Source organism: Leptonychotes weddellii, chromosome X (genome assembly GCF_054177405.1).
Source record: "Leptonychotes weddellii isolate Sample4059 chromosome X, ASM5417740v2, whole genome shotgun sequence".
In the NCBI taxonomy this organism is placed as follows: domain Eukaryota; kingdom Metazoa; phylum Chordata; class Mammalia; order Carnivora; family Phocidae; genus Leptonychotes; species Leptonychotes weddellii.
In genome coordinates this window covers 62838707-62861024 of record NC_138385.1, presented here as the reverse complement: position 1 = coordinate 62861024, position 22318 = coordinate 62838707, and the positions used below count along the sequence as shown (strand labels likewise).

At 40.2% G+C, this 22318-nt stretch overlaps 1 protein-coding gene across 5 annotated transcripts in view; it reads right to left on the bottom strand.

Moving 5' to 3' along the window:
• ZC4H2 (zinc finger C4H2-type containing) overlaps nucleotides 1–21065 on the bottom strand; it is a 43180-nt gene extending 22115 nt beyond the window's left edge. Inside the window, exons 1-2 of one of the 5 annotated variants that reach the window (XM_081808780.1) lie at nucleotides 20858–21065; nucleotides 11578–11673 (exon numbers count right to left, since the gene is read on the bottom strand). In XM_081808780.1, coding sequence (XP_081664906.1) covers nucleotides 11578–11673; nucleotides 20858–20910 — 149 coding nt within the window. In that variant the 5' untranslated portion in view covers nucleotides 20911–21065. Of the gene's footprint in view, nucleotides 1–2680; nucleotides 2792–3628; nucleotides 3724–11577; nucleotides 11674–20857 lie in introns of those variants that run through there. The other 4 variants (XM_081808779.1, XM_081808781.1, XM_081808782.1 and 1 more) reach the window with 4 other exon arrangements.
• Between the last annotated feature and the right edge of the window lie 1253 nt (nucleotides 21066–22318).

The window sequence follows — 22318 nt, the reverse complement described above, 5'->3', positions numbered from 1 at the left end:
CGAGACAAACCAAGAAATAGACTCTTAACCATAGAGGACAAAGTGATGGTTATCAGAGGGGAGGTGAGTGGGAGGGATGAGTTAAATGGGTGATGGGGATTAAGGAGTATACTTGTGATGAACACTGGGTGTTGTATGGAAGTGTTGAATCGCTATATTTTACACCTAAAACTAGTGTTATACTGTATGGTAACTAACTGGAATTTGAATAAAATCTTAAAAATAAAACGTATTTCCATGCAATGACTTATATGCCTATGTTCAGAGAAACATATTCATAGAAGCTGAAAGGTGGACACAATCCAAATGCTCATTAATTGGTCAGCAAATGAACAAAATGTGGTGTACCCATACAACGAAAAACTATTTGTCAATAAAAAGGAAAGAAACAGTGGCATATGCTACAATGTGTATAAGCCTCAAAACCAACATGCTAAGTTATATGCAAAGTCCTGTAATGGCAAATCTGTAGAGACAGAAAGTGCATTACTGGTTGCCTGGAGCTGTGGGTGGGAATGGAGATCAATTTAAACTGGGCATAAGGGCTTTTTATGGGATGATGGAAATGTTCTAAAATTGTATTGAGGTGATAGTTGTACAACTCTGTAAATTTACTAAAAGCCACTGAATTGTACACATAAAATGGATGTTTTCTACAGTATGTAAATTACAACTCAATAGAGCTGTTAAACATATATCCTCCAATGAATTCTTACTGTACTCAGAATTAAATTTAATTCACAACACCGTCTAAACCCAAATTCTAAGCTCTTTCTACTCCTCTGTTCCTGTTTCTCCAGGAAAATAAATGACACACCAGAAGGCTTGTGTAGAGGAAATAGATTTTTAATGGAGTTGGTCAATGGAGGTACCCAGGAGGACTAGGGAGGGGGTTAATGATGAAACAAAAAATGCAGATATGTTACCCTTGTGGTTAATTGCCTTTACTATGCTCTTCACATTCAGTATCTAATGCCCCACTTTCTATGCTCTGTCCAGTAACTGGATAGTTTGGGCTAAGATTAAATTTAAGGAAAATGTCCCTCCTTTCTCTAACCTACAGAGTAGACATCATGCTAGTTTCTTTCTCTTCACATTTTCTATCAATCAAGTGGACAAAGAAAGTTTATTAAGCAAGTACCATTTACTCCAACAGTGTGCTGGATCTTGTGGGTGACTGATGAGTAGACCTCTTCCTTCAAATAAAAAATTGTGACCCAATATAGAAAATAGAACAAATTGTAACTGTTATGGCTGAAGTGGAAGTGGGACCCCCAGAGTTCCCTCTTCAAATCCAACTCTGCCTGACTCTATTAGAGTGGCCCGTGATATACCTCCATGGAACTCCCAGGGCTCCTCAGAGAATATTTCAAAGCTACCAATCAAATTCATCCTCTTCATTTCAGAGATGAAGAAACAAATGTACAAAAAGAGCAAAGAATTAGCCCAAGAGAATGCAGCTATGGTCCTCTGGGTCCTCTAAATGTACAGACTTACACATGAAGCCATTTAAAATCCAGATAATTATACACACAAGAGCTTTCTGGAGACCGTCACAATTTCATACTTCTCTCTGTAAACTCCCCGTCATCCATCACACTGCTTTGGCCATAAGCAGGGCTCAGCAGTTACATTTGGAGTGACAAAATGAAACCAAATAGGTAGTAAGTTTAGGGTATTGACTGTAATTTAAGTAGCCTCAGAGAAAGAAAGACATTACCATGGGGGGGGGGCAGGATTTGATTCATTCAGTCAACATTTATTAAGAGTCTATAAGTGCCAGGAACTGAGAAGAAATTGGGTGTTCAGAAAAGTTCTGTTTAATAATAGTAGGTGTGTATATGTGTGTGTGTCTCCTATGTTCCAGCAATTGTGCTAGGCATTTTATATGTCATCTAATTTAATCTCCATCATGATAATATCAATAGGTATGTTTAGCTTCATTTTTACAGATGAAAATTCTGAGGCTGAGAGAAGTGGCTTGCTAAAGATCACAAAGCCAGTAAGTGGAGACTCTATTGTGGTGAGCCTAATCAACCTTGCCACCATACCAAGGAACTTTCCTCATATGATGGATCTCAAGCCACAAAAAATAAACAAATGGAGGTGAATTCTTGTCCTGGTGTAGTCACCAATTTTCAGGGTGAAACAGGGCATATCATGGAACCTCCTGGAACCTTGGAAATTCTACCTGAGAAGTAGAACTCAGTGTAGCCTTGCACAGAGGTCTTAGATGACTCCATGAGGTAGAATCTGTGGCATATTTGGCCTTACAAGTGAGGAAAGCATCCAAGTCATTAAAGATGTGATTTTATGTGGAAAGTTTTATAATGAAATCCTCCCAAGAGGCTAAAGTACACCAGGTTTGACCACAGAATCACAGGAAAACAACAATATACTTCCTTAGGGTTACCCACAATCACTGGGGTCATAGTCTGTCTTAACTGTTGAACCAGGATATCTGACCTTCCTAGGCCACAGCTATCCAGACAGAATCCTGAGTCAAAACAAAAACACTCAGCTGGCTGACTTCTTTCCAATGGCTTTTTGCTGGCTAACATGGAGTAGGAAGTGTAGAGAGGAGGGGAGGTTCTAGGGCAATGGAATATTCATTCCTGGGCCAAACTTGGCAAGCTCATCTGTCATCCAGCTTCAGAGGTGACTTAGCCCCAATACTCACACAATAAGCAGGGTAGGACAGCTGGGACATGTAAAACTTGAGGATGGGCTGATCAAGTGAAGCCACTGGGTAGTGAAGATGGATGGAAAACTGCACAGATTTGTTGATGAGCTATGAAAATGGTGAGAAGTGGACAGATTCAGAATATATTATATAGGTATAACCTACTAGGTCTTACTAATGCAGTGGTTTTTCAAGTGTGATCCCTGAAATAATAGTAACACTATTGCCTGGGAACTTGTTAGAAATGCATATGCATAGGCCCCACCCCTGATCTACTGAATCAGAAACTGGAGATGGGACCCAGCAATCTATTTCAGTGGTCCTCCAGGTAGAGCCTGATGCAAAACCAGTGTGCTAATGTTTGATTAATCACTACACTATTGTTTCAAAAAGAAAGAGGGAGGGATGAAGAATGGTTCCAGATTTGGGGTTGGGGAGACATTTACTACTGATGGGGTAGACTAGGAAAGGAGAATGTTGCTGTGGGAGTGGAATTGAAAGTTCTGTTGGAGGTTGTTTGAGATGCCAGTGACACATCCAATGGGGTTGGTTAAGTGGGAAGTTGGATATATGAGTCTGGAACTCAGGGGAGAGATCACAGCTATTCACCTTAATTCTAAGATCCTTGAGAACATGTCTAATTTACCTTAATGGTCCCCCAGAATATACCAGTCCAGTGTAGGGCCCAGAACAGGTGGTTGGTAAATGTCACTGAATGAAGAAAGGGGAGCAAGCTTTTCCTGCTTTCTCTAGTAGCCAGAACACTCCTTAAGTATCAAGTGTTCCTCCATTTAATATTTATTTGCTCATCTGGGAAAACAGCTACTCTGAGAAAAGCAGATACCTTAGAATAGTTGAGTTTAAAGACTTTCTTACAGCTCACTGACAAATGTCAACTCCTTCCCATTCTCTTTCCTGTGATCAGCATTGTTTGGCTTGACTTACCCATATCTAAATTCCAGAGGTACCAGATCTCCTGTAACTGGCAGTTGAGTGAGCACTGAGGCTGTGTCATTTCTCAAGCTAGGTGACAGAGGAGCCTGCTGAAGCTGCCAGAGCAATGACTGAATGAAGGAAGAAAGGAAAGGAGATACATGCCAATTCAAACCTTGATAAGACAGAATAACCTGAGTGCAATAATAAATCTTCCTGTGGGAGCCCAAAAAGGTAGTGATCCATTTGGACTGGCGAATTTGGAAGGTTTTGGACAAGAAGTGGGGCTTGTTCTGGGTCTTCCTTGAAGAATGATTAGGAATTACAGGCTTGGAATGAGGGAAGGGTGTTCAAGGAGGGACTGACATTGGCAAAGGCCTGGGGGAGTAAAAGTGTATAAGAGAGCAAGGAACGTTCATGTAGATAAAGGATAGGTTGAATGAAAAGGAGTAGTAGCAGGTAAGATTGGAAATGTGGGTCTGGGCCAGACATGTGGGGCAGAGGGGCATGAATGCAACAAATGTATGCAAATATCTGTCCAGTAGACATACAGTAAGAAATGACCTACAGCAAGAAATGATTTTCATAGTGTGACCCAATACACACATACATAGATAAAAACTTGAAACAAAAGTTTCTGAAAAGAATACTTACCATTTCTTATGTATATATGCTGATATTTTCTATCATATTTTGTTATTTTAAAAAATGTTTTACAGGACTGGGACAAGATGGTGGAAGAGTAGGGGACCTCATTTCATCTGGTCCCTTGAATTTAGCTAGATATCTATTAAATCATTCTTAACACCTATGAATTCAACCTAAGATGTAAGAAAAGGATTGCTGGAATTCTACAAATAGAAAAGCAACCACTTTTTGCAAGGTAGGAGGTGCGGAGAAGAGAATCACAGAGGATATATTGGAAGATAAAGGGTGGGGGAGGGGAGGGATCCTCCATAAGACAGCTACCAGAAAGTGATATAGCCCCTGAGTGCAAAATCAGAACTTTTAGAAGTCTGCTCCAGTGAGAGATGTTCCTGCCTGAAAGGTGCTCAGGTGGCGAAGCAGGGCAGAATTCTAGGTGGGACAGTGTGGTCTTAGGATTCTCAGGGTAACAGAAAGAATGGGGCTGCCTGAGCTGGGAGAGTTCCCAAGCATTGGAGCAGGGAAATCGGCTCTGGTCAGCAAGTCCAGGAGTGGGCTGTCATCTCGGTTTGCCATAAACCACAAGCTGTGGCATGATCAGATGACCGCTCCCCATGTGGTGGCCCTGCAAAGGGCACAAACGTGGCAACCCTCCTCCTTCCCCTGGGAGTGGGGGCAGGGAGCACCAATGATTGGGCAACTGCTCTCAGTGTGAGGGCCCTGCAAGTGGCAGGCCCTCTGTGACCCTCCCTCCCCCGGGAGGATCAGTGAGGGTAGGCACAGCAGTAGTCTGCAGAGTTTAGTGCACACAAAAGTGAAGACTGCTTTTCCCTGAGGGTTTACTGAAGAGAGGGGGCCCTGATCTTTCAGCTCTGGGGCTGGAGATTGGGGTGCCACCATTTTTGTTTTCATCCCTAAAGCAGCTCAGAAAGCCTTCAGGAAACAAAAGCCACATAAAGCAACCTGGAGCAGCTTACACTGAGCATAGTCCCTGGAAAGGAGCAGTGCAACTCTGCCCAGGCAAACACACCTGAGATTCAGTGCAGCAGGCCCCTCCCCCAGAAGACCAGCTGGAACATCAGGCAAATACCAAGGTTACAGAGCACACAGAACTGCAAAACTCCAGCGTTAGGGGAAAATAGTATACAGAATTTGAGATTTTTTCCCCATGATTCTTTTATCTTTCAGTTTAAAATTTTCCTTTTCTTTTTTTCTTTACAAGTTTCTTATTTTATCAGCACTTAGTTTTTAAGTCTTTTTTAATTTTTTTATTTTTAAAAAATATTTTATTTATTTACTTGACAGAGAGAGACACAGTGAGAGAGGGAACACAAGCAGGGGGAGTGGGAAAGGGGGGAGAAGCAAGCTTCCTGCGGAGCAGGGAGCCTGAGGCGGGGCTTGATCCCAGGACCCTGGGATCATGACCTGAGCCAAAGGCAGCCGTTTAACGACTGGGCCACCCAGGCGCCCCTTTAAGTCTTTTTTTAAAATTTCAGTTTTACCTTTACATTTTCTAGATATATTCTTCATATTTGGCTTCCTATCAATGTATTCAAATTTTATACATATATATATGTATAAATATATACATATATTTAATGTAACATATATTTTATTTAACAAAAATAAATATATACATATATGTATATATATAATATGTATATATATATATATTTTTTTGCTTTCTTTACAATTTTGGGATTTAATGTCTTCTAACAAACAACAAAATACATGATGTGATGATTGCTGGGTGTTATATGCAACTAATGAATCATTGAACACTACATCAAAAACTAATGATGTACTATATGTTGGCTAATTGAATTTAAATTAAAAAAATACATGTAGGAGCAAGTGGATCACCCTGTTTTGTCCACCTGGGAGATTATATTCCCTCTTTTTTTCCTTTCTCTTTTCTTTTTTGGCCTCACCTCTTCAGATTTGTCTAATATGTATTTTGCTTGGGTCATGGTTGACATTTTTGATTTTGTTCTCTCATACATCCATTCTACTCTGGGCAAAATGACTAGAAGGAGGAATTCACAACAAAAGAAAGAACCAGAGGTAATACTCTCTGCCACAGATCTAATTGATATGAATATAAGGAGGGGTGGGATAGGTGTGCCCATGAACAGGCAACAGCTCTCAGGGTAGTGGCCCTGTAAACAACAGTACAGAAACACTCAGCTGGGGGGGGGGGCGGGGGCAGAGTGGGAATGTGCACTATCCCAGGACCACTCTTAGCACCAGGGCCCTACAAAGGGCAGTAATGCAAGGCCCTCAGACTCCCCCTGGGAAGATTGCTGTGGGCATGCACCGCACATTCTATGGAGTTTGACACAAAAGAAAGTGAAGACCTTTTATCCCAGAGGGTTTACTAAATAAAGGGGACTGTGATCTTTCAACTCTGGGGCTGGAGAATGGGGTATGGCCATTTTTATTTTGATCCTCTAAACAGGCAAAGAAAGCCTTCAGGGGACAAAAGCCAGGCAGAGGACCAGCTCATATTGAACACCCTCCCCCCCAGCAAAAGGGTGGTGCAAAGCTGTCCAGGCAAAGACACATGAGAAGTACCACAGCAGGTCCCTCCTCCAGAAGACCAACTGGAAGAACACATGCACAACAAATTTACGGATCCCACAAGACTGTAAAAATCAAGCGCTAGGGAAAAACAGCATATAGAACTTGTGGAATTTCTCATGATCCGTTTATCTCTCAGTCTAAAATTTTCCATTTCTTTTTTTTTTTCACTTTTCAACTAGTTTCTAATTTTATCAACACTTTGTTTCTAAGTTGCTTTTCAACTTTGATTTCTTACATCCACAGTTTATAGATATATGCTTCATTTTTGGCTGTTTTTCGATCTATTCAATTATATATATATACGTTTCTTTGCAATATTGGGATTTTTAGTGTCTTCTAACACACAGACAAAACTCATTCAGGAATAAGTGGATCACCCTGCTTTTTCCACCCTGTGAGATTATATTCTTTCTCCCCACCAACTTTATTTTTGTTTCTTTTTTTTTAATGTTTTGTTTTTATTTGCTTTTCTGTTTTGGTTTCTGACCACTTCAGATTTGTCTAGTGTATATTTTGCTTGGGTCATGGTTGATATTTTTGATTCTGTTCACTCACTCATCCATTCTTCTCTGGGCAAAATGACTAGAAGGAGGAATTTGCAATAAAAGAAAGAAGTGGAGGTAATATTCTCTGCCACACACCTAATTGATATGGATATAAGTAAGATGTCAGAGGTGAAGTTCAGGATAACAATTATAAAGTTAATAGCTGGGCTTGGAAAAAGCATTAAAAGACACTAGAGAATATCATAGTGCAGAAATTAGATCTAATCAGGCTGAAATTAAAAATGCTATAACTGAGATGCAGTCTAAATTGGATGCTCTAACAGCTAGAGTGACTGAGGCAGAAGAGAGAGTAAGTAATCTAGAATACAGGTTGATGGAAAGAAAGGAAATTGAAGAAAAGAGAGAAAAACTACTAATAGCCCATGAAAAGAGACTTTGAGAAATCAATGATGCCATGAAATATACCAATGTTAAATTAACTGGGGTGCCAGAGGGTGAAGACAGAGGCCAGAAGTTATATTTGAGCAAATCATAGGTGAGAACTTCCCTAATATGGGGAAGGAAATAGGCATTTGTGTCCAACAGGTAGAGAGGACCCCTCCCCAAATCAATAAAAATAGATCAACATCCTGACGTACAAAAGTGAGGCATAGTTCAGAGAAATTGCAAATTTCAGAGAAAAAGAGAAACTCCTAGAGCAGCTCGAGATATAAGTCTCCTTACCTACAGAGAGAGGAACATCAGAATAATATCAGACCTATCCACAGAGACCTGGCAGGACAGAAAGGGCTGGCATGATATAGTCAGGGTACTAGTAATGAGAAGAACATGCAGCTAAGAATACTTTATGCAGCAAGGCTGTCATTCAGAATAGAAGGAGAGATAAATAGCTTCCAGGACAGACAGAAACTGAAGGAATATGAGACCACCAATCCCGCCCTCAAGAAATATTAAGGGGGATCCTGTAGTCGAATTGAGAGCCCAAGAGTAACACAGACCAGAAAGAAACAGACAAGCTACAGAAACAGGGACTTTATAGGTAATACAATGGCAATAAATACATATCTTTCAATAGTTATTCTGAATGTAAATGGGCTAAATGCTCCAGTCAAAAGACACAGGGTATCACACTGGATAAAAAAGCAAGACCTATCTATATGCTGTCTATAAGAGACTTATTTTAGACCGAAAGTCACCTCCAGACTGAAAGTGAGGTGGTGGAGAACCATTTATCATGCTAATGGACCTCAAAAGAAAGGTGGGATAGCAATCCTCATATCAGACAAATTAGATTTTAAACAAAAGACTGGAGAAAGGGATGAAGAGAGATACTATATCATATTTAAAGGGTCTATCCAACCAGAAGACCTAACATTTGTAAATATTTATGCCCCCAACATGGGAACAGCCAATTATATAAACCAATTAAAAACCAAAGTAAAGAAATATATTGATAAGAATAAATTAATAGTAAGGGACTTCAACACCACACTCACAGCAATGGACAGCTCATCTAAGCAGAAGATCAACAACGAAACAAGGACTTTGAATGACAGACTGGACAAGATGGACTTCACAGATATATGAAGAACATTCCATCCTGAAACAACAGAACACCCATTCCTCTCCAGTGCACACGGAACATTCTCCAGAATAGATCACATACTGGGTCACAAATCAGGTCTCAACTGATACCAAAAGATTGGGATTATTCCCTGCATATTTTCAGACCACAGTGCTTTGAAACATGAATTCAATCACAAGAGGAAATTTGGAAGGAACTCACACACATGGAGGTTAAAAAGAATCTTATGAAACAATGAATGGGTCAACACAGAAATTAAAGAATTTTCATTGAACACTTCACCAAAACTAATGATGTACTATATGTTGGCTAATTGTATTTAAATAAAAAAAGAAAGAATTTTAAAAATTCATGGAAACTAATAAGAATGAAAACACATCTGTTCAAAATCTTTGGGATACAGGAAAGGCAGTCCTAAGAGGGAAAGTACATTGCAATACAAGCCTCTCTCAAGAAATTAGAAAAATCTCAAAAACACAAGCTAACCTTACACCTAAAGGAGCTGGAGAAAGATCAGCAAATAAAGCCTAAACCAAGCAGGAGAAGACAAATAATGAAGACTGGAGGCAATTTCAATGAAATAGAAACCAGAAGAACAGTAGAACAGATCAATGAAACTATAAGCTGGTTCCTTGAAAGAATTAATAAGATCGATAAACCTCTGGCCAGACTTATGCAAAAGAAAAGAGAAAACACCCAAATTGCTAAATTCATGAATGAAAGGAGAGAGATCATGACCAATACCAATGAAATACCAACAATCTTAAGAATATATTATGTGCAACTATATGGCAACAAATTAGGCAATCTGGAAGAAATGGATGCATATCTAGGAACCTATAAACTACCAAAACTGAAACAGGAAGAAGTAGAAAATCTGAAGAGACCCATAACCAGGAAGGAAATTGAAGAAGTATTCAAAAACCTCTGAGAAAACAAGATTTCAGGGCCAGATGGCTTCCCAGGGGAACATTTAAACACATGTTTAAATGAGGAAATAATACCTATTCTACTGAAGCTGTTTCAAAAAACAGAAATGGAAGGAAAACTTCCAAACTCATTCTTTGAGGCCAGCATTACCTTGATACCAAAACCAGAGAAAGACCCCAACAAAAAGGAGAATTACAGACCAATATCCCTGAATAATACGGATGCCAAAATACTCACCAAGATACTAGCCAATAGAATCCAAGAGTATATTAAAAGGATTATTCACCATGAACAATTGGGACTTATTCCTGGGATGGAAGGGTGGTTCAACATTCACAAAAAAATCAATGTGATAGAATACATTAATAAAAGAAAAGGCAAGAAACATATGATCCTCTCAATTGATGCAGAAAAAACATTTGACAAAATACAGCATCATTTCTTGATTAAAACTCTTCAAAGAGTAGGGATAGAGGCAACATACCTCAATATCATTAAAGCTATCTACGAAAAGCCCACAGCAAATATCATTCTCAATGGGGAAAAACTGAGAGCATCTCCTATAAGGTCAGGAACATGACAGGGATGCCCGCTCTTACCATTGTTGTTCAACATAGTACAAGAAGTCCTAGCCTCAGCAATCAGAAAATAAAAATAAATAAAAGGCATTCAAATTGGAAAAGAAGAAACCAAACTCTCACTCTTCATAGATGACAGGACACTTTATGTGGAAAACAAAAAGACTCCACCCCAAAAGTGCTAGAACTCATACAGGAATTGAACAACATGGCAGGATATAAAAATCAATGCACACAAATCAATTGCATTGCTATACAATAACAATGGGACTGAAGAAAGAGAAATCAAGGAATTGATCCCATTTACAATTGCACCAAAAACCATAAGATACCTAGGAATAAAAGTAACCAAAGAGGTAAAGGATCTGTAATCTAAAAACTATAGATCACTTATGAAATAAACTGAGGAAGATACAAAGAGATGGAAAAACATTCCATGTTCATGGATTAGAAGAACTAATATTGTTAAAATGTCGGGGCGCCTGGGTGGCTCAGTTGGTTAAGTGACTGCCTTCGGCTCAGGTCATGATCCTGGAGTCCCAGGATCAAGTCCTGCATCGGGCTCTCTGCTCGGCAGGGAGTCTGCTTCTCCCTCTGACCCTCCTCCCTCTCATGCTCTCTGTCTCTCATTCTCTCTCTCTCAAATAAATAAATAAAATCTTAAAAAAATATATTGTTAAAATGTCTATGCTGCCTAGAGCAATCTACTCATTCAATGTGATCCCTGTCAAAATACCATCAACAATTTTCACAGAGCTAGAACAACCAATCCTAAAATTTGTATGGAACCAGAAAAGACCCTGAATTGCCAGGGGAATGTTGAAAAATAAAACCAAAGCTGGGGGGCATCACAATGCCTGATTTCAAGCTATATTACAAAGCTGTGACCATCAAGACAGCATGGTATTGGCACAAAAACAAACACATAGATCAATGGAACAGAAGAGAGATCAGAAATGGACCCTCAAGTCTATGGTCAACTAATCTTTGACAAAGCAGGAAAGAATATCCAATGGAAAAGGACAGTCTCTTCAATAAATGGTGCTGGGAAAATTGGACAGCCACATGCAGAAGAATGAAACTGACCATTCTCTTACATCATACACAAAGATAAATTATAAATGGATGAAAGACCTCAATGTGAGACAGGAATCCATCAAAATCCTAGAGAAGAACACAGGCAACAACCTCTTCAACCTCGGCCACAGCAAATTCTTGCAAGACATGTCTCTAAAGGCAAAGGAAACAAAAGCAAAAATGAACTATTGGGACTTCATGAAGATAGAAAGTTTCTGCACAGCAAAGGAAACAGTCAACAAAACTAAAAGGCAACCTACAGAATGGGAGAAGATATTTGAATATGACACATCACATAAAGGGCTGGTATCCAAGATCTATAACAAACTTATCAAACTCAACACCCAAAAACCAAATAATCCAGTCAAGAAAAGGGCAGAAGACATGAACAGACATTTCTCCAAAAAAGACAAAAATGGCCAACAGAGACCTGAAAAATGCTCAAGATCACTTGTCATCAGGAAAATACAAATCAAAACCATAATGAGTTACCATCTCACACCAGTCAGAATGGCTAAAATTAACAATAAGGGAAGAACAAATGTTGGCAAGGATGCAGAGAAAGGGGAACCCTCTTACACTGTTGGTGGGATTGCAAGCTGGTACAGCCACTCTGGAAAACAGTATGGATGTTCCTCATGAAGTTAAAAATTGAGCTACCCTACGACCCAGTACTTACCCCAAAGATAGAAATGCAGTGGGGGCACCTGCACCCCAATGTTAATAGCAGCAATGTCCACAATAGCTAAATTGTGCAAAGAGCCAAGATGTTCATCGACAGATGAATGGATAAAGAAGTGGTATACATATGCAATGGAATATTACTCAGCCATCAGAAAGGATGAATACTTACCATTTACATGGACATGGATAGAACTAGATGGTATTATGCTGAGCAAAATAAGTCAATCAGAGAAAGATAATTATCATATGGTTTCACTCATATGTGGATTATAAAAAACAGTGCAGAGGACTGTAGGGGAAGGGAGGGAAAACTGAGTGGTAAGTCATCAGAGAGGGAGAAAAACCATGAGAGACTCTTAACTATAGGAAAGAAACTGAGGCTTGCTGAAAGGGAGGTCGGTGGGGGGAAGGGGTAATTGGGTGATGGGCATTAAGGAGGGCACATGATGTAATGAGCACAGGGTGTTATATGCAACTGATCAATTATTGAACACTACATCTGAAAGTAATGATGTACCATATGTTGGCTAACTGCATTAAATAAAAGAATAATAAAAATATTTTAAAAATATTTTATAGATGCTACTGGCAACTGATTAATTTTCTCATGAAACATATTGTTCATGACCTGTGTTTTGAAAAATATTGCTATAGGCAATGGGAAGTTGATAAATGTGTTTGAGAGAGAACATAATAATAACCAATGCTGGGGCGCCTGGGTGGCTCAGTTGGTTGGGCAACTGCCTTTGGCTCGGGTCATGATCCTGGAGTCCCTGGATCGAGTCCCGCATCGGGCTCCCTGCTCGGTGGGGAGCCTGCTTCTCCTTCTAACCCTCCCCCCTCTCATGTACTCTCTCTCTCTCTCTCTCATTCTCGCTCTCTCAAATAAATAAATCTTAAAAAAAAAATAACCAATGCTTTAGGAAGATAGTTCTTATAGCAATGTGGATGGCATTGAATACAGGGAAGGAGAATGAAGACAAGAAAGTAATTCTATAGGTAGAATTACAAACATGCAGTTCAGTCTTGATGAAGGCATAAAATGGGGCAGTTATTGTGGAAGTGGAGGGTGGGGCAGGGATTTAACCCATATGGCAAACATAGAAACAGAAGGACTTGCTAAGAGTCAGAGACAATTTGTAAAAAAGAAAGTGTAAGCAACACTGACATTTAGGTTTCAATAGTTATATTCGGAGAATAATGGCATTAAACCAGAACCTGGACTGGGGTAGGGAGAGACAAAGTCATAAGAGTTGGCCAACTTAAGCACCATCTGTGGAACAACCAGGTGGACAAACCCACTGCAGTGTGGGATGTATTGGGCTGAAGTTTGGAAGGAAGGTAGGGGGATAGAGATTGGGGATTTGAAGGTAATATTTGAAGTCGTAAGAGTATAGCTGGTCACCCAGGAGAATGTGTAAAGAAAAAGAGAGGACCCAGAACAGAAACTTACACTTAAGGAAATCTACTTCACACCACAAAACAGGCATGTCTCTGAGATATTGTGGATTCTGTTCCAGATCACTGCAATACAGTGAATATTGCAATAAAGAGAGCCAATATTTTTTTTTTGTTTCCCAGTGCATAAAAAGCTATGTTTACACTGTACTGTAGTCTATTAAGTGTACAATAGGATTATGTCTAAAAAAAGATGCCCATACATTAATTAAAAAATACTTTATTGCTAGAAAACTGCTAACCATGATGTGACCTTTTAATGAGTCATAATCTTCTAGCTAGTGGAAGGTCTTGCCTTGATCTTGATGTCTGCTGAATGATCAGGGTGATGGTTGGCAAAAGGTGTGGTTGTTTTGTCAATTTCTTAAAATAAGACAATGAAGTTTGCCATATCAATTGACTCTTCCTTTCATGAATGATGTTTCTGTGGCATGTGATGATGTTTGATACCATTTTACCCACAGAAGTTCTTTCAAAACAAGTCAATCCTCTCAAAAGCTGCTGCTGCTTTATCAACTAATATTTATGTACTATTCCAAATCTTTTGTTGTCATTTCAACAATCTTCACAGCATCTTCACAGGAGTAGATTCCATCTCAAGAAACCACTTTCTTTGCTCATCCATGAGAAGCAACTCCTCATCTGTTGAAGTTTTATCATGAGATTGCAGCAACCCAGTTACATCTTCAGGTTCTACTTCTAATTTCAGTTCTCCTGCTATTTCTACTACATCTGCAGTTACTTCCTTCATTGAAGTCTTGAACCCCTCAAAGTCATCCATGAGGGTGCAATTAATTTCTTCCAAACTCTTGTCAATGTTGATATTTTGACTACTTCCCATAAACCACGAGTGTTCTTAATGACATCTAGAATGAACATTTTCCAGGTTTTCAATTTACTTTGCCAAGATCCATCAGAGGAATCACTATCTATGGCAGCTATGCCCTTAGAAAATGTATATCTAAAAGGTGAAATTACTTCTTGATCCATAGGCTACATAATGGACGCTGTGTTAGCAGGTATGGAAACAACATTAATCTCTTGTTTGTTTTCATCAGAGCTCTTGGATGACCAGGTATCTTGTCAATGAGTAGCAATATTTTGAAAGGAATCATTTTTTTTTCTCAATAGTAGGTCTCAACAGTAGGCTTAAAATATTCAGTAAGCCATGTTGTAAACAGATGTGTTCTCATCAAGGCTTTGTTACTCTGCTTATGGACCACAGGCAGAAAAGATTCAGGATAATTCTTAAGGGCACTAGGATCTTCAGAATGGTAAATGAGCCTTGTCTTCAACTTAAAGTCACCAGCTGCATCAGCCCTTAACAAGAGAGTCAGCCTGTTTTTTGAAGCTTTGAAACTAGGTGTTGACTTCTCTCTAGCTATGAAAGTCCTAGATGGCATCTACTTCCAATATAAGGCTATTTAATTTACATTGAAAATCTGTTGTTTAGTGTACCCACCTTCATTAATTATCTTAGCTACATTTCTGGATAACTTGCTGCAGCTTCTACATCAGTGCTTGCCTTCACCTTATACTTCTGTGTTATGGAGAAGGCTTCTTAAAACTCATGAACCAACCTCTGCTAGCTTCAAACTTTTCTTCTGCAGCTTCCTCACCTCTCTCAGCCTTCACAGAAATGAAGAATGTTAGGGCCTTGTTCTGGATTAGGCTTTGGCTTAAGGGAATGTTGTGGCTTGTTTTATCTTCTAACCAGACCACTAAAACTTTCTCCATATCAGCAATAAGGCTGTTTTTATTTCTTATTATTCACTGGAGCAGCACTTTCAACTCCTTCAAGAAATTTTCCTTTGCATTCACAACTTAGTTAACTGGCACAAGAAGCTTAGCTTTTGGCCTATCTCAGCTTTTGACTTGCCTTTCTCAATAAGTTTAATAATTTCTAGCTTTTGATTTAAAGTGAGAGATGTGTTTCTCTCACTTAAACACTTAGAGATCATTGTAGGCTTATTAATTGGCCTAATTTCAATATTGATGTGTCTCGTGGAATAGGGAGGCTCAAGGAGTTGGAGAAAGATGGAAAAACAGTTGGGCAGTAGAGCAGTCAGAACAGACATTTACTAAGTCCACCATTTTATATGGGTGCAGTTCATGGCACCCTCAAACAATTACAATAGTACATCAAAGATCACTAACCACTGATCACCATAACAAATACAATAATAATGAAAAAGCTTGAAATATTACAAGAATTACCAAAATATGACATGGAGACATGAAGTGAGCAAATGCTATAGGAAAAATGTCACCCAAAATCTTGCTTGATGCAGGGTTGACACAAACCTTTAATTTGTAAAAACAAAACAAAACGAAACACTATCTGCAAAGCACAATAAAATGAGGTACACCTGTTTATACTTCCAAAATGTGTTTTCCTTTCTTAAGCGGGGAAAACTCATTGTGTATAGATATGTGTGCACCAGGGCATGGTTGGATGTAATGTGTGTGTATGAATGGAATGTGCATGATAAGGAGATATTAGTATGCATCTGGGGAGCTGGTGAAGGGCTCTGGTTCATTTAGTGATGGCTGCACTCACTTTCTCTGCCTCATAGCTTCTTTTCTTCCCTCTTTTCTATCTCCTTTCTTTTGTTCTATTCTCCCTGTCCCCTTTCTACATATCTGCATGTTCCTTCACCACCAATTGAAAGCCTAACGAATAGGTTGGCAAAACAGACCAGTGTGAGATTTGGGGGCTATGGTATGAAGCACAGTATTGGGAGTGTGGTTGGGATTGAGAGAAAAGACAGGGCTGGACCTGTGGTCAGAGTCAGGAGTAGGGAATGGTCTGTGGTTGGAGAATCTATTCCTGAAACATTTCCCATTTCAAATTCTGCCACTGGTATGCATGAACACTGAATATGAGTGAGTTTCTTTCTGGGCCTGGGCTTGGGGGGGTCTGTCTAGCTTCCAGCTTGTCTTAATCAGGTCTTTTGATGATGTTGCCATCATCACTGCTACTTAAGCTCAGAAGTGACATTATTATTATTTTTTAACAGAAATAGGCTGCTCTGCTCATACCTTCTAGGGATTTGAGACTAGAGCAGTTAAAGAACTGTAAATAATAGTTAATGAGAGTATCAGCATTTGTTGAAATGCGTATGCCATGTGAATAGGAGGATGTATTCTCTCTTCCTTTTCTTAGCTGTGTGACCATAGATAGGTTATCTAACCTCTCTGAACCTCAGTATCATTACTGTAAAATGGGGATAATAATTCCTACCACAGATTTCCACTAGGACAATCAAATATAAATGGGCCAAGAGCTCTGAAATTAGGTGATCAACAAATGTGAGCTCCTTTCTCCAGTTCCTTCTACCCCCTCCTTTGCTCCCTCCTTCTTTCCCCCTCCCATACATGTTTACCTGTCCCATGTGTGAACATCAGGTATGTATTTATAGTACTTTCCCCACTTTAAATTCTTAAACCAAGTGATGTAACCTTTGTATATTACTGTAAAATTGTCTAAAGCAAGCTAATTTAAATGACTTTTGGGGCATACATATTTAGAATTGTTATGTCCTCTTGGTGGTTTGACCCTTTCTCATTATGTAATATCCCACTCTGTTCCTGGGATTTGTCTTTGCTCTGAAATCTGCTTTATCTGACATTAACATAGCTGCTCCTGGTTTCTTTTAAAGTTTCCATGGTATCTTTTCCCCTCCTTTTACTCTCAGCTTACCTATATCATTATATTTGAAGTGCATTTATTTATAGATAGTATATAGTTGGATTGTTTTCTTTTTAAATCCACTCTTTCACATTGGTGTCTAGACCATTTATATGTACAAAATTATTGATATGTTAAGGCTCAGCCTTCCATTTTAGTTACCTGTTTGTTCTATCTGGTTTTAGTTTTTGTTCTTTTTGTTTTTGTTTTTTGTTTTGCCCTGCTTTCCTGTGGGTGACTTGAAAATTTTTTAATTCCATTTTGATTTATCTATAATGTTTTTGAGTGTATCCCTTTGTACAGCTTTTTTAGTGTTTCTTCTCATTATTACATTATGTATACATAATTTATCACAGTCATCTAATGTCATCATTGTATCAGCTCAAGTGAAATATAAACCTCACCTCCCTTTACACTCCCCTATTTGTGACATGAATGTCTTAAGTGTTTACATACACTGAGAACTGCATGAGACAGTGTGATAAATTTTGATCCAATCATCAAGCATAATTCAGACAACTCAAGAGGAAAAGATTTCTCTTGTATTTACCCATGCTTTTGCTCACTGTATTCTTCCTTGCAAAATTCCTTTTATTGTTTGTTTTGTGTTTGAAGAACTTACTTTAGTCATTCTTATAAGGTAGACCTCCTATTGGTAAATTCCCTGCTTCAATTCACTTTAAAATGTCTTGATTAATCCTTTTATTCATGTAGGATATTATCACTGGACATAGGATTTGGGGTTTCATTTGGGATTTCATTCAGGATTCATGATTCTCTTCTTTCAGCACTTGGAAAAGGTGTCACTTTCTGCTAGGGCCTCATCAGTGTCTGATGAGAAATCTGTTGTCTTCTAAACTTTTTCCCCTGAAGGTATAGGTAAAGTGTTGTTTCTCTTTGGTTGCTTTCTAGATCTTTCCTTTGCCTTTGTTTTCAGAAGGTTGATTATGATGTGTCTTGGTGTGAATTTCTTCACATTTATCCTGATGGTGTTTGTTTTGCTTGTTGAATCTGGAGGTTCATGTCCTTTGCTCAATTTGGGAAGTTTTACCCACTATTTCTCTAAGTACTTTCCTAGTCCTGAATTTTTCTCCTCTCTTCCTGAGATTCTGTTGACATAAATGTTAGATCTTTTGTTATAGTCCCACAGGCCTGGAGGCTCTGCTTAATTCTTTCTTTTTTCTTATTTTTTTGGAATCTAATTTTCCTTCGTTCAGATTGTGAGATTTCTACTGTTTGACGTTTAAGTTGTCTTATTTTTTTTCCTATCTTCTCCATCTTGCTGTGGAGCCCATCCACTCAGTTTGTATAATTTTTTTTGGCTATTGTATTTTTTCAGTTCACAAATTTCTATTTGGTTCTCCTTTATGTTTTATATAACCTTGCTAAGACTTTCTATTTATATGCTGAGGTATTTGATTTTATCATTTGTTTTAAGTGTGTTACAATCACTTAGTGAATACTTCAAAATCTTTGTAAGATAATTCTAACATCTGTGTCATCTCAATGTTCACAAGGATTTACTTTCTCTTGTCATTTAAATTGATAATCTTGGTATGGCAAGTGATTTTTCTAAAAATTATATTTGGACAATGGATCTCTTTTAAAACTTTTGGTTATGCAGACCTGCCATGTTCCTTTTGCAGCAAGTGAGCAGTTTAATCCAGGTTCTCCACTGGGTCTCTGGTTGACCTCCAGGTTTGCAAGGGGCTCCTTGTTACTGCTGGCTGCTGGTGGGAGCTCAGCCCTCTCTGTAGGCCACTGATGTAGCCATCCCAGCTAGCAGTAGGAATGCCTGACTTATAATGGTAAGGGTAAAGGCTCCCCATGTGGTCTGCACTGGGAAGGGTTACTTCCCTTTCTCCCAACTGTACCTTCTTTTGGGGTGGGAAAGAGGTTTCTTTAAAATCCAGTAAGAACAGAAATCTAGGCTCTTCACTTGCAGGCCTAAGCTTCTTATTAGCTATATTGTTATTATGATAGTTGGCCTTCTGACACACCAAAGTATCTCACTCCTTATTTCCTTATGATTTTGCAGAAAAATATTGCAACATAACCGCCCACCCCCCCAGCCTTTCCTAGACCCTCTGTGGGATAGAGTGGGAAAACCAGCGCCTCTGCACACAAATTGACTGGGTTCCTGTCAAAATCTGGCATTTTCAAGCTGTTTGACTCTGGGAAAGTTACCTAAATGTTCTGACCTTCCATTTTCCCAGTTGTAATGAGGTGTAGGAAGCTCTCAGGACTCTTGCTGAAATAAGCAGTAGTGGGTCAATGAACTTGGCATACCATGTGCTCAATAAATAATAGTTCCCTTCCCTTTACACCCCAGCAGAAGTAGAGATGCAACCCCTCGAAAGGACAAAAAAGCTCAAGTGCTTCCCTATACCACCTACATGTGTGAGTTTCACCAAAGACATCAACTCCAAGGGTTAAGTCTCTTGGTCTAAAGTCTTATTTCTTAAAGAGACACACTTGATATCCACATCCTTTCCCCCAGGTTCCATGAAAGCTCTAAAGGGAGACTGTCCAACCCAGGCCACCCTCAAAATGAGGGTGGAAGCTGGGGCCGGCGAGGGGGACTGGTTCTGGCAAAGCAGAGTAGGTGAAGGAAAGCCTGGTGTGATCCCAGACAGTCTACTTGCCTGGCGATACTGTGTTCTGAGCAAGGACAACATCATCACCTTGCCAAAGCTGCGCCTGGAAGGAAAGGGTGAGTACGCAGGCAACTCCCACTTTGCTGGCCTGCCCTTCACCTCTGGCACCTTAAAGCTGCAGCTGAGTTCCCACCATCTGGCACAGCCACCGCCTCCCCGCCCCCCCCCCCCCGTCTCCATTGCTCCCATCCCCCTTACAGAGCACCGGGTAGGAGAGGAAGAAGGTGGTGAATGTGTGAATGCAAAAAATAAACACGCGCGAGTGCTTGCCGTCCTACCAGTCCCAGCCTGCCGGATACTTCTGCAACCCCAGCTCTCAGTCCCTGGCGGCCACCACCAGCCCCAGTGTGCTGGACTTTGCTCTCAAAAGGCTAGCCTGAGCTCTAGGTCCTGAAATTGATCAGGAGACTGAAAAAAATCTTGACTCCGAAAGAGCAAGGAGTCACATACACCATGGAGCCAAGAAACCCTAAAAAAATAATGGATCTAAGAATGCTGTCCCCCAACTACCACCCCAAGATGAAAAAAGCTGTCTTGGAACCAACACCACCACCACCACCCACCGCCCACTCCCACCCCGTCCTCCCCAACCCCCGTGTGTCTCCATCTGGCTTTCTCTCTGACATCTGGCAAGAGGTCTCTCTTGGTCAGTTTCTCCGCTAGCCTCAGTCCCGACACCTTCCAGCCTCCCTCCTATCCTTGAATTCCGTGAATGTGTTCCTTTCCCGCCCCTCTCCACAAGTAGCTTAACAATAGATACTTTCCGTAGGTAACTCAGCTCTCTCCCGCAGCGGGGTATTTTGGGGGCCTCAAGGGGTCTGAGGGGGCGCTGCAATGTTCCACTTACCTGATCTCTTTAATGCTTTCCAATTTGCACATGATTTCTTGCTCATCTGCCATGCTTTTCACTCTCAATTTCACGTCCCGAGAAATGTACAAACACACACGACTAGGGATACAATAGACACAACGTAACCACCGCCTCCGGGCATGGGGCTCTGAGCTTGTGCGGTAGGGATTCAGAGCAGCCCTGGGAGCTGTAGTCCGCAGCTCCTGGACCAGCCAGGCAGCCCAGGGACCAGCGGGACTACAACTCCCAGAAGGCCAAGCGAGACATTCCTGTTTCTCTTCCTGCTGTCACGTTTTAAATCAATTTGTCACAGATAATTATGTCAAAGGTTGTGAGGTGTTCAAGGGAACGAGGATATTCGTCTGGCCCATGCGGGAAAAATGGGAAAAAGTACCCCAGAAGGCAACTGGAGAGATAAGAGACGTACTCACACCCTTCCATTCCCGGGGCCCTTATGCCTACCCACTCCCAAAAGATAACCAGGAGTCCCTAATTAGTGGACGCTTTCTCGCTGGAGAGAAACCCTGCAGAAGAATTCTCTTTTGAGATGTTGAATGTTCTGGCTGCTGCAGGGGAATTAGTGGCTTTGGCATTCAGATGGAGATGAGGGGGGTGGGATTAGAGAAGAGGCGGGGGAGGAAGGAGGGAGCAGCTGCTAAAGCTGGGGGAATGGGGGAGTGACCTAGTTCCTTCCAGCCCTCCATTCATTCTAAAAACAGTTACTGAGCTCAGATCTTTTTATTCTTTTTTTTTTAATTCAAATTGGTGTAGTGTTTAATGATTTATTAGTTGTATATAACACGCAGTGCTCATCAGATCAGGTGCCCTCCTTAATGCCAATTACCCAGTTACCCCATCCTCCCACCCACCTCTCTTTCTGCAACCCTCAGTTTGTTTCCCAGAGTCAAGAGTCTCTCATGGTTTGTCTCCCTCTCTGATTTCTTCCCATTTAGTTTTCCCACCCTTCCACTATGATCCTCTGTGCTGTTTCTTATATTCCACATATGAGTGAAACCATATGATAATTGTCTTTCTCTGATGGACTTATTTCACTTAGCATAATCCCCTCCAGTTCCATCCATGGTGATGCAAATGGTAGGTATTCATCCTTTCAGATGGCTGAGTAATATTCCATTGTATATATAAACCACATCTTCTTTATCCGTTCATCTGTTGAAGGACATCTCAGCTCCTTCCACAGTTTGGCTATTGTGGACAGATTTTGCCAGTCAATGAAAGAGGTACTGGGGGGGGAGGTCACTGGGTGAGGCAACAATAAATAAAAACAAGTCCTTGGCTTTGAGGAACGGGAGACTGTAAGGTGACCCATTAATTATAGTGCAGTATTCTATCATAATACAGGAAGGGATAAGGTGTAACCTGAGCAGAGAAGATGTAAATAGGTCTCAAAAAGTGACTGAGAATTTGCCAGACGATTGAGGAGGATGGACTTTCCAG